The following is a 12,322-nucleotide window of genomic DNA, read 5'->3' as shown; positions in this document are numbered from 1 at the left end:
AAAATTTTAAATTTATTAATTTGTACAATATATAATACACATTATTTGATAGACATTTTATTTGTTGTAGCTTGACCCTTGAGGGATACTTAATACATTTTGCAAGCCATGGGTTCCATTGGATACACCCACACAATGCACTGCTGACATGAGTATCCTCAAAATTGACTTGAATTGAAGAAAGTTATTTTCTAGAAGATTGTGAACTGTTCTAATATTTACATATTAAAATTTACCCATAAATGCAGGGGATTCAGTTTGGCATTTCTTTCCTTCTGATTTATTATATATCCTCCCAAAGCTGCTATTTTAACTTCTTGGGGCTTATGCTAGAGTACCATGTTCTAGATTCTACCCTTTATGAATAACTACTACTGGTATTACACAAAAAAAATCCTGCAAATGTATTTGCAACGAGATTAGAATAAGGCTCATGAAACTGAAATCTATGGGTGGTGGCGTTGAATTATCTAGTTTACAGATAACTTCAAGTTCAACATATCAGATCAGAGTTTTGGTTGTTTTCACCTATTGTAACTTTCTTAATTTAATAGGTTTGATTTTTTTAAAGTCTCATATCATTCCCACAGTGAACTCAAGGTGGCAGACTTGGTTCTTCTGTACTCTATCCTCACAACAACCCTGTGAGGTAGATTAAGTTTTAAAAGAAAGAGTATCCAAAGGTCACTATCATTCATGGGAAGCTGGGATTGGAACCAGACACACTGTCTCTCCAGGGATTATCTCAACAGGTGAAGTAAAATTCAACATGATGACATGCAGCATTAAAGCTCAATGGGCTACCTAATCTTATTGTGGGAATCACTTAAAAAAAAAAAGACAGTTGAATGTTCCTTAGCCATAACTCTCATTTAAACAGTCACCCCAGTCTTGATTGATTTGAACTGGTCAATTATTAAGGAAATAAAATTTGTGATAATCAGATTGTCACAGATTATGTGGAAACATATAAATTGCAACAATGTGATTCTTGTCAGGGCCACCCCTGCTCCCACGACAGCCTCCTTCATCTTGTCCTGAAGGCCAGAGAAGGGCAGCACGGTGCTCTGCCTCAGGTTGAAGCTGGCGAGGGAGAGGCAGATTGGGGTGGTGGCAGCTGGTGAGGTCTGGCACTGAGCCCCCTCACTGTGCTGCCACCACCCATCATCCGCACCGTGCTGCCACCTATCTTCCACATCCCATCCCACAGCTGCACTGAGCAGTGCTTGCTCCACTGTGGCCCACCTTTGGCGCCTGGCCCCAGCCCACAGTTGTGCCAAGGCCCTCGCAGTCCACCACTGCTGCTCCTCTTCTTTGGAGCCCGTCCATAGTCCATGACTGTGGCAAGGCCTGCCCACTTTGCTGCCACTGTATCTTTTCTTCAGCGCCCAGCCCTGCCTTCACTGCCTCCATGCCTATTATGCTGCTTGACAGGGTAAATCAGTGCTGTCTGTCATGGGGGCTCGGGTGGGATGGTCAGACATCACATCTGTATTCTTTTCTGTTACACTCCAGCCCCCAATGCACCAGAAGATGTGTTTCCATATCAGAAATGAAGCCTGGCTGTCCAATATACATATGTCCCACAGGAACATGAATGTATAAAACTATGGCAAGCTGCAGTCTTCTCAGCAGGAACACCCTGACAAGACCGCTAAAATGCACATGCATCTCACATGCACATTTTTTCTGCTCTTGCCCTTACTAAACATCTCAGCATACAAACTTTGTGCTCTTGAGCTAGAATGAAGCCAGACATCAGGAAAAGGTTCATGTTGAGCTCTTTGTGAAAGGCACTTAAGAACAGGAGGACCAGAATAACAAGCAGGAGGAATGTAGGACACAGTTGACCTAGTTTTTTTACCCACATGTCTTTAGAGGATCAAGTCACTTGATTTCAGACTTATAAGGGACAATTCCCTCTGCTATAATAGCACAAGACAATGCATTACTTTTTTAAAAATGTTCCATGGAAATCAAACCTTCCTCAGTACTTGACAAGTGTGAAAGTAGTTTTGCTTTCCCAGTTGTAGAAATTCTCCATTTCCTGATTTAATCTAGGACTGGAAATAGAAGTACCACAATGTCACTTGAAAAGTCTCAGCACAATTTCAGGCTCAGCTGGAGATGGCAACCCCTGGAAAACTCATGAGCCAGATTCTTAGCTTGAAATTGTTCCAGCTGGAATCCCTTTCAATTTTAAATTACTGCATAAATCCTGATAAGACTGTTGGGCAGCCTGGGAAGAAAGCAGCCAGCTCTGTAATTAACCAGATACGTTAAACTTCTGTAGTTAAAACACAGCCTAGAAGTGTCCTGCTATCAAAGTTACAAAAAAATGTATTCCTTACCCCTTCCATAGGAATCCTGGGATGTGGAGCCTGCCTGTATTGACTGAGTTGTAAACCTCTTGAATCTCCCCTGATTCTCCTGATTGAGGCAGGAGAACCAGGAACCCCAGATTTTTGAAGCGAGCCAAACTTCATCACGCGTGGTCCGAATCGTAGGCCGTCCAGTAAGCGGATTAAAAGCAAGTTGGCTGGAAGCTCTTCTATACTGCAGAGAACCAAGGTTCGGCATTCAGGACACCTCAGCTCCTTGTGGGACTTCAAGATTCTCTGAAGGCAAGGCTTGCAGAAGGTGTGCTGGCACGGAAGCACTTTGGCAGAGACATCCAGCTTCTCCAAGCACACAGGACACTCTAAGAGGTCAAATAAAGCTGAATCTCCCATCCCACCCCCCCCCCCCAGTGCAAAACCTCAAGACTCAGCTGCTGCCAGGCGACTCCACATGATGTTTACCAGCAGAAAAGAGTTTTTCAGAATCTTCCAAAGGACAATTGTAATTTTAAAATCAGAAAACCACCATCCTGTATATAGAAAAGAGAAGAGAAGAGAAGAGAAGGGGGGGGGGAGGGTATTGACTTCAGTTTTAGAAAATGAAACCGAAGTTCTACATACAGTGGCACAGCTAAATATTGGTCCTAACAAGGAGACCTCATTAATGCCATTCAAAGCAAAAGTAATTACAGCCATGAGATGCATTCTTTTTTAGGTGCTCTGCATAAAGAGACTTCTACTGCCGTTTGCAACAGTTCATTTTGCCTTAATGCAGGACTGTGAAAGCAGTGAAGAGGCAGAGAATGAAAGTGTTCTGGCAAAACACATGGCCAAACACCTTCTTATCTCCCCTTCTTTAAATAGGCCTGCACATACCATCCTTCAGAACCCACTTATCACTTCATGTTAAAAGGTGTTTCTTAGCTTTCTCTAATTTCCTCATATTCAAGCCAGTTTTATAGCTAAAAGAAAACTACTTTGTCATACCTGGATAGAGGTCATCCTTGCTTGACTCCAGAAGAACAGCAATTTTTGCCTCTCGCCCTCTCTTAACTGCCTCCCTAATCCACCAGAAGCTTGAGAAATCATTATACCTCCCACAGCATCAAACTAACTCAACCTGTTTAGCTCCTTTCACAACTGTACACCAACTGGAAGGGAAACAGATACTTAATTCCAAATTCAAGTCACGGCCTGTGAAAACAGGGCACCATCCAACATTACACAAAGCGTTTGGGTATGTATAAAGCATATCCTGCTCTTGTTTTCAAAATACTGTTAACTTGCAGACACTCCCCCTCCCCCCTTACAATCCAGCTTTATACAGTTCAAATCAATATACACTGAACAAGTTTCACTGGGATGAGGAAGAGTCAGAAGCCTCAGGGAGCCAAAGCTTTCTGAGTGCTTTTTGCTTTTTGCTCTCTGAAGGGGAAGAGAACCATAAGGTCCAGGTAACTAATTTGCACAAGTACTACTGACCTTGTTCCGTAACCCCCTTTAAAAATGAGCTTGGTTCATGTGATGACAGCTCCTGCTCTTGCCTTTCCTTTTCTCTTGCTTTCCCAGTCACAGCCGCATTGCAAACTTTAACTAGGAGCATTACTCACTTAGCTCAACTTAACACGCGCAGACAGCTTAACTCTTTGTTTGCCAAGCTGCTACTCCTACACAACTTTCTGGCAAGGGAGAATGGTTATATCTGATTAGCAGTCAGGAGGGTTTAAAAAAATTTTTTTTCAAACTTTACTTGAGCTATTTTGGCCTCAAACCAATGTAAATTTAAAAAAAATAACATAGCTCAGGTACTATTTTCCCCGCATGAAGCAGATCCTGTTTTTAGGAACAGAGGAGGAGGAGGAGGAGTGTGAAAAGATTATAGAAAACAAATCCAAAAGAGCCTGCACATAGAAAACACCAATTGGAATGATGAATGTGTTATTTTTACTTTCTCCCCTTTAAAAGTAGATTAAAAAGGACAGTTGGGAGTGTGCAGCCTTGTTCTGCAGTGAAGATTGCTTATTTAGAACTGAGCCACTTGGATTTAGAAACCATTATCTGCAAAGAAAAGAAAAGCAAATGACAAAGCAATATTAACAGCCTAAAAAACAAAAACAACTGACTCTTGCCAATTAGTTTAGCATGGGTAAAAAAGTACATTGCATCTGAAAGATACTAGCTCTTGTTCCAGCCTAATGCACTTATTTTATGCACTGTACAAAAAGTACTTTAGAAAAACCTAGACAGCAGCGAAAATCTTGATCATCATTATTTTATTTATTTTGCCAGGAAATGTATTTATGCTAGGCTGAGTTTGAGGCAATACTCTGTTGGGGTTAGACTGATCCTGATTCTAAGGTATGAATCAGAGAGACTGACTGCTCCATCCTCACACAAGGAAGGTTGTCTTTCATCCTGCCTTTAGGAGCACAATCCCTGATGGATTAAGGGGCTTCATCTGCCCAGATGGCAAAGGATAATGGAGAAGTCCCAAACAGGATATCAAAGGTAATGGTACAACTGCAAATAAAGATAGTCTCTTCAAAATTAAATATAGTTGAAGGAGTACCTAGTGTTGGGATAAAATACCATGTATTTTTCCTTTTCTTTGTGCCTTGCTCATCCTGAAAGCTCAAAGGGAATACATGTATTCTTTTTATTCATCTAATAACCTTATATTTTGAATGCTTTAAGTCTGGTCTCTGGAATCAATCCAACTGATTCAATTCAATTTTTCTATCTGAAGAGGCAACAGGAAGGGGCAGCAAGGCAGCTCACTACCCTGGTGCAAGATAGCTTGAAGTTGCAGAGTTGTGGTAAATTTCGCTGTGTTAGCTTTTGATGATGAAACAGGAAGACTAACAGAGATGTACAGAAAGTGGGGATCTGTCAGTGAACAAGTTAAAGATCTTCTTGATAATTCCCTGTACTCAGGAAGGAGCTAGGACAACTGAGCAAAGTCAGTTAATACCAGGGACTGTAGGGGTTGAGCACCCAGACAAGCAGGGAGAGGTGTATGTTAAGGAGCCGGGGGAAGCTACAATGTATGCTTGTGTGAAAAAGAAATGAGCTCCAGAAACTGCCAATGCAGGAACTGGAAAGGATGGAGAGGCTAAAGGAGACTGAAGACAAGACATGGCTGCAGGTGGACAGGGAACAAGGCTGCCAAATTGGGAATGTGTCAGAATGCTGTACTTCTGCCATTTTTTAAATTCTGTTTGGTTTGAGATTTTCACTCTGCATACCCTCTGGAACCCAATGCCTTAGCAGTGGGAGGATAAATTTGGGGTGATGGGATGTCAGGATACTGTGCTACTGCCATTTGTTTTGATTCTGTTTGATGTGTAGACCTAATTTGATGTATAGATCCAGAAAGTTTATTGCACCCAGCTTCCTTCTCCCTTTTACACCTTCCTCCAATCCATCTTCCCTGTCTCTTGAAGATAGCACCTTGGCCTTGATTACTTCACTATCTGACTGGTCTGTTCCTTTGAAACAGGGATAGTCAACCTGTGGTCCTCCAGATGTTCATGGACTACAATTCCCATGAGCTCCTGCCAGTGTTTTTTGGCTGAGGCTCATGGGAATTGTAATCCATGAATATCTGGAGGACCACAGGTTGACTACCCCTGCTTTGAAAGATCTCCCACGTTTCTTGGGTTCTCATGGGAAGGGCTGCGGGTGAAGTGGTTATATGCTGTGCTTGTTCTATTGTACCCCAGTTACGACAAGATACTTGTCGGGTTAACCTACTTGCTTTAGAATAAATGCATTCTTTGCACCAAGACAGAGACTGTGCTTTCTGGGCAACTGAAGAAACTTGACAGGGTGGAAGATCCACCCATCCAAGAGAAGATATATTTAAGGTTCCCCAGCAGGTCAGTTTTGCCTTTATTTAAGCTATTAATGGATTCAAGCTGTTGTTTTGTTCTTGCAGTTTCCCCTGATACTCCAGCACTGGAGAAAACAGCAGCTTTGGAGGGTGGATTCAGTGGCATTATATTCTCTCCCCAAACTCAGCCATCCTCAGATTCAACCACAAAATATGTAAGAACTTCCTGTTCTGCAGTTGACTACCATAACTAGGCCTCACCCTAATAAGTCCTCCCTCAAAGGCCAAAATAGGCCTGGAAAATGGCTTTGCATTCTCCTTCTGCCTTTTATTGGCAAAACCAAGCCTTGAATATGCTAGTAACAGCCACGGAGAAAATCTGTTATTTAAAGTTACAGGGTCTCATTTTATCATTTGGGCCTTTTAAAAACTCTAAAATGTTTATTTTTTGTTGTTCTTCTTTATATTTCAGATTTTTCTGCAAACTTGGACTTGGTGTTCAGGTTAACAGAAAAATCTGTCTTGCCCATTCATAGCTTCAGTTGTTATTTTTCCTGTTACATCTGTGTAATGTATGTAAAGGCCATCAGGATCTACAAATGTTATATTTTTCAGTACATGAATGTGGCTCCTGAAAATACTCATGTTAGAGACCCAAACTAAAAGTCTTCTAGTCACTATTTTTCTGAGACTAGCAGCCTCCTGTGTCCTATAACAAGGATGCCCTTACTCACCATTGCAGACAGGGATCAGGGAAGGAGAAGGGGCTATGAGGGAAGGAGGGAGGTGCTTGGGCCGGGACTGTTGCTTGGGCTTTTCACGGCATAGAGTCTCCTCCTGTGTGCTTCGCTGGTGCACCTTCCCCAGCAATTTTATTCCTCTGCTTTCCTGTGTTCCAGTGGTATGGTGTCTCACTGCATGTAGGGAGAGCAAGGACTGTGCAATTTCTCCCCCCACCGGTGGCATGTCTTCTCTGCACGAGTGCTTCTGGATGTGCTATCTCTGAAGTGTACCTCCCCTCCTTTACCAACAGTGAGGCTCCTCTGCCTGCTTGCTTTGGAGGTGTGGCTGCATCGCCCTTAGAAGAGGTTGGCCAAACACCTTTCCCTCTCATGCCCTCTCACCACATTCGCTGCTCTGGAACCTTCCTGGTTATGCCCTTCCCTCTTCATTGCAAGCCTTCAGCTCCACCAATCAATGTAGTTTTGTCTCAGCCTTAAAGGGCAAGTGCACCCTGTCCATTGGGCGTAGTGCCAGATGGCAGAGGGTTGTTATACAGAGGCTCACATCACTGGCACCCAACAGTTGCTGTCCCCCCCACCATTGTGGTTCACAGTTGGTGCTTCTTGCTGACTGAGTGTGCACCTCAGCTGCAAGAAAGGCCTCTGGTAACAGATGGCCCAGGCAATCCACTGCAAAAGGACAGCTCCTTCCATGCAGCACCCTGTTTCTGTAAGTAAACAAAGCTGTGGCCTTGTTTTACTCCACTGACTATGTCTGGGTGCTCTTTTGGCACAAACCTGCCCACCTGCTATGCAATGAGATTTCCCCAAGGTTCAAAAAGAAACTTGTCATATGATAGGAGCTGTTGTTCAAGAAAAATACATCCAGAAATGCTGCTAGACATGTGGAACTGGTTACATTCTTATCTTGATTGTGGATGGAGATTCCAAATGTTTTCTAGGGCTTACACAGAACTCCAGAGTATGATTCTTGTCAGGAACTGAGATGCAAAGATGGCCAGGTAATTCCACATCAGGACAGCCAAGTGTGCCAAACTGTATCTTTCACTGAAGTCAGTGAACAAGCAAAAGATCCAGGGGCATATCAGAACTGTCATACATTTAAGGAACCTTCTAATTAGGCCAGCAGTGTCTAGATATGAATCTTGTTAAGATGAAAACTAATTTGTTGAGATGAAAACTAATCAGAATCCAAAAAAGAAGAACTGCACAAGTGTACTCTGTTCATACTTGCCTCGTTTGCAAATTTGAACAAATCTACACTTTTGCAGTTAAATTATGTAAGTTCTCCTGAGCAAGGGTAAGGTTGTAGGGCACTTGATATATGTCTTGCAGAAAAGAAGCTCTGGGTCTGATTAGTGCCTAGATGGAAGATATCCTTGAAATCCCATGTAAACTACCTCGAACTCCATGCTGGGAGAAAGACGGAATATAATTATAATTAACAAATATTAGGAGTGAATGAATGTTATTGTCCATCATTGATGGTCTTGAAGGTCCTTGACTCAGAAGTAGAAGTAGAAACTTTGTAGCATATTTGCCACTAGTGTAGTATAATCCAGAGTTCTGCCAGAGTGTGCTTGAGTCCTTCCTTTTGTTGGAGGGGCCTCAGTTAATATGTCAGTGTGAAACCTGGATAGCTTGTCATTGTGCAGATATTTAGAGACCAACATGAAGTATGGAAAAGAAGTGAAAGTGAGCAAAAAGATTTCGTTATCATTATCTGTTCTATATGAAAACATGGGTGGATCAACAGCTACATCATGTAGCATCTTCACTGAGGCAGTGGTAGTCCTGGAGGTATTTTTCACAGAACCAAATAAAACAGTTTAAAAAACAACCAGTTTAGACCGCTTTATTATACTACAATTGTTGTTCTGCATTGAATATACTCTATTGAAAAACTATGCTGCAATTATTTCTGCATGGAACAATTCATAGCCCTGCCCCCTGTAGTTTTGCCAACTCCGCTTTGTTCTCTAATGCATCACTAATCTGCATAACCAAGGAGCTCCCCTGCCGCACAGCAGGAATCTCTCTTCCTTACCCAGTGACAACAGAGTTTTTGCCAGTGAGATTGGTGAAGGGAAAACATTGAAAACAAAAAACACCAAAGGTCAGACAGAGCACAATCATGCTGTCCCCTCAGGGTAGCCATTCAACTTAGTCCCTGAGGCTGTTTTCTTGCTTGAAAGAATCAAAGTGTGCATATAGAGCAAAAAGCAGCTACCCTTTTTTCTCATTGGCAGGGAATGGAGTGGGGGGTACCACCTATTAGTGTGTGTCGAAACATGGGAGGAGTTGAATAACACGTTTGAAGCTCTGCATGACTAATAGAGAGTTTGAGGCAGCCAGGAGAGAAATAAATTGGCTTTTAGCCTCTTTCAGAAACGACGATGAAAAGACGCTGTAAGCAAAAACACACGGTTGACCATGCAGAGCAAAATCAGTGTTGTGGAGTAAATTCACTCTCCTGTGCAGAGATCAGAAAAACCACGCTGTTTTTAGTAAGTTTTCATCAGCTTTTCCATCGTGCACAAGAAGCCCTGGAAAAGTGTAGAGCATAATCTGGGATACCACCTAAAATACATTAGTGCACAAAAAAACAAACAACCCCCCCCAAAAAAAACAAAAGCCCCCCTAATTTACAGTCCATCATAACAGTGGACCACAAGTAATGAATATTTGCCAGAATATGTGATTCTCTATCCCCATTTTTTAAAATTAATGATAAAGTATTTTTCCTGACTGAATTTAACAAATAATTTGAATGGGAGGGAACCTTTCTGTAAGAAAGAAAATTTGTAGAAGCACAATCACTTTTCATATTTTACAAAGCATATAATTCTGCATATAATTTAGCCTTGTGCCATTGGTTTCCATGCAGAAATGAACAGATGAAAGTGGGGAGGATCATACATTCATGGCAACATTTTCACATGTGATGTATATTTACATTCCCTGTTACATTAAGATGTATTTGGTGTATAGGTTCCTGTACAATGGCATATTGAAACCCTAGGGTTTCTTGACAGCACTGGAAGAGTTACGAATTAATTAATTTTAAAATATATTTTAAACATTTGTTAAACATTTATCAGATGATATGACTCAGTGGCAGATGATGAGTGTGGAGGGGGTGGAGAGGGGAGTAACCCTGGGTGGGGGTGTACACAGCTATGCTTCCGAACCATATTCTACATGCTCGCACCACTTCAGGGGTTTCTTGAAGCCTGAAGATTGTTTCAGGGGTTTCTCAGCCATAAAAAAAGTTGAGAAAGGTTAGAGGTGAGACCAGGAACATAATCTAAGCTACCCTCTTCTCATTCATTTCTGCATGGATACAAATAAAATGTACAGGATATTTAACACAGTCTTTAGGATGATCTACAGCAGGGCCTGACCAGCTTTTTATACTAATGCTTTAATAAACACTGTATGGTTCACCAATGTGTTTTGCATTTACAAACAGGATCTCCAACAGTTAAGGCATAACTTACCATTGTTTAGAGGTTCTGAATATGTACACTTGTTTAAGAACAATACATATATAGTTATCCATAACTTGAGCAGTGATTGTGCTATGGAACCACATCCATGACCCGCACGTGTCTCATGTTCATTAGAAATATAAGTTGCTCTTAAGGACTGAGATCAGGGAAATGTTCTTCCTTTTTGTCACTAGAAAATGAGGCATGTCCCCAAGATGAGCTCAGTTGTGTTTATGGACAGCGCTGTTCAGCTGCATAGTGCTACTTACAAACTTGCTACAAATTATAGAGTTTTATTTCTTGTCCTCCCACCCATGCTTCATGGAGTAAATCTGGATTTCTGTCCTTGCCTTTTTCCTGAAGTCCCCTCCCCACCAGTGTCACTGATGTATATCTGTGGAAGAGAATAATGGTTAGAATTTCTTGCTACCATACAAGGTTTCAAAGAAGTGTATCTATGGCCAGAATATTGAGATCTCTAACATGGAGAACATTATTAGATCTATTGCATTGGCGCCACCCTCTTCTGAATATTATTCTCCCCACCAGGCTGAACTTGGGAGGAAGTCGGGTAAATACGATCAGAACTGTGACCACCGCCGCTTATATGTTATATGTGACCTGTTGTTGATGTTAATTGGGGTTTTTATGGGGATTTTATTGTGTTTTGACTGTTTATGTTGTAAACCACCCTGAGACCTATTTGGAGAAGGGCGGTCTAAAAATTAAATAATAATAATAATAATAATAATAATAATAATAATAATAATAATAATAATAATAATAATAATCCAGATACCTAGGCTATAGTACCCATGATGCAATAGGCATCCCAGCCACATTCCTAACCAACCTATGTTGAGGTACCACAATATTATAGAAGTATACATAGGGTTGGGCTTGGTATGTTATTAATCAAATCACATTTCCTCCAAAACATAAAACAGCCAAAATTCTAGTTCTTGCATGTTCCTGGGTGATTCAATCATCTCATCAGTCTGAATAACTTCCCCCACACATAGTAATTGTAAGAATGGGCCATAATGGAGAGCAAGGATGGGATGGGAAGAGAAAAAACTGTGGGGGACATTGTACAAGGTACCTTATATATTGAAAAGGCATATATTGTAAATGGCTGGGAGTCTTCTCTCCAGCAAAATCTTAGCAATCCTTCTCCTTTTTTAGATCCCTGAGGACAGGGTGTGGAAGGTGCTAGTTACAAACTGCTACAAATTATAGAGTTAAAGCTAACTGCTTGTCCTCCCACCTGTGTATGAACTCTCCACACAAGTCCTCTATTTTTATTTCTTTGAAGGCAGATAGGAAACAGAAGATGTTACCTACCTTTAATTTCTTGCTTTCTAACTAGTGTCTGGGAAAGGAGAATTGAATTAGATTGGTCAGCATGATGATTTGTCCTAAACTCTGGCAGACTATAATTTCTGTGTATTTTAAGTGTGCACATGCCCAAACATACAAAGATGGCTACTGCCTTTTGGCTAGCTTTCTTCTCTCAAGCTGCAAACCTTACTTTTTCAAAGAGAGTTGGGTTGGCTAATCAAAATAAAATAGGATCTGCCAATAAAAAGAGATAAATTATTCTTTCCTAATAATGGCCAGCATGGCATTCTGCCAAGATTCATGGGATGTGAGGTTTTACGGCTTTATAAGTTGAATCAGAAGACAAACAGAACTAATTTCCTCATCCTCTCAAGCAATTTTGATTTCTAATCACGTACCAACAGAGGCTACCATTTTGGTTGCGAATGCCATGAAGAATGATCCCAGTTGCACTGCAGAGTGGTTGTTTCCATCTACTTTAACAGACTATGGCTGCTGTCCTGGAAATAATTCCCTGTGAGGAAGCCTTGTACGCTTGCCTAGGATTATTCTCTACATATGCTACTTCGCTTACAG

General features: G+C 41.4%; 1 protein-coding gene across 3 annotated transcripts in view; it reads right to left on the bottom strand.

Moving 5' to 3' along the window:
* Positions 1 to 3,949, bottom strand: part of SH3RF2 (SH3 domain containing ring finger 2) — a 152,711-nt gene extending 148,762 nt beyond the window's left edge. For 2 of the 3 annotated variants that reach the window (XM_077326965.1, XM_077326967.1), the window contains exons 1-2: positions 3,822 to 3,949; positions 2,352 to 2,869 (exon numbers count right to left, since the gene is read on the bottom strand). In XM_077326965.1, the coding sequence (XP_077183080.1) occupies positions 2,352 to 2,732 (381 nt within the window). In that variant the 5' untranslated portion in view covers positions 2,733 to 2,869; positions 3,822 to 3,949. Of the gene's footprint in view, positions 1 to 2,351; positions 2,870 to 3,326; positions 3,764 to 3,821 lie in introns of those variants that run through there. The other variant, XM_077326966.1, reaches the window with a different exon arrangement.
* Positions 3,950 to 12,322: the final 8,373 nt, after the last annotated feature.

Source organism: Paroedura picta, chromosome 3 (genome assembly GCF_049243985.1).
Source record: "Paroedura picta isolate Pp20150507F chromosome 3, Ppicta_v3.0, whole genome shotgun sequence".
Lineage (NCBI taxonomy): Eukaryota > Metazoa > Chordata > Lepidosauria > Squamata > Gekkonidae > Paroedura > Paroedura picta.
The sequence above is the reverse complement of the archived record's forward strand: the minus strand, read 5'-3'. Positions and strand labels throughout refer to the sequence as shown.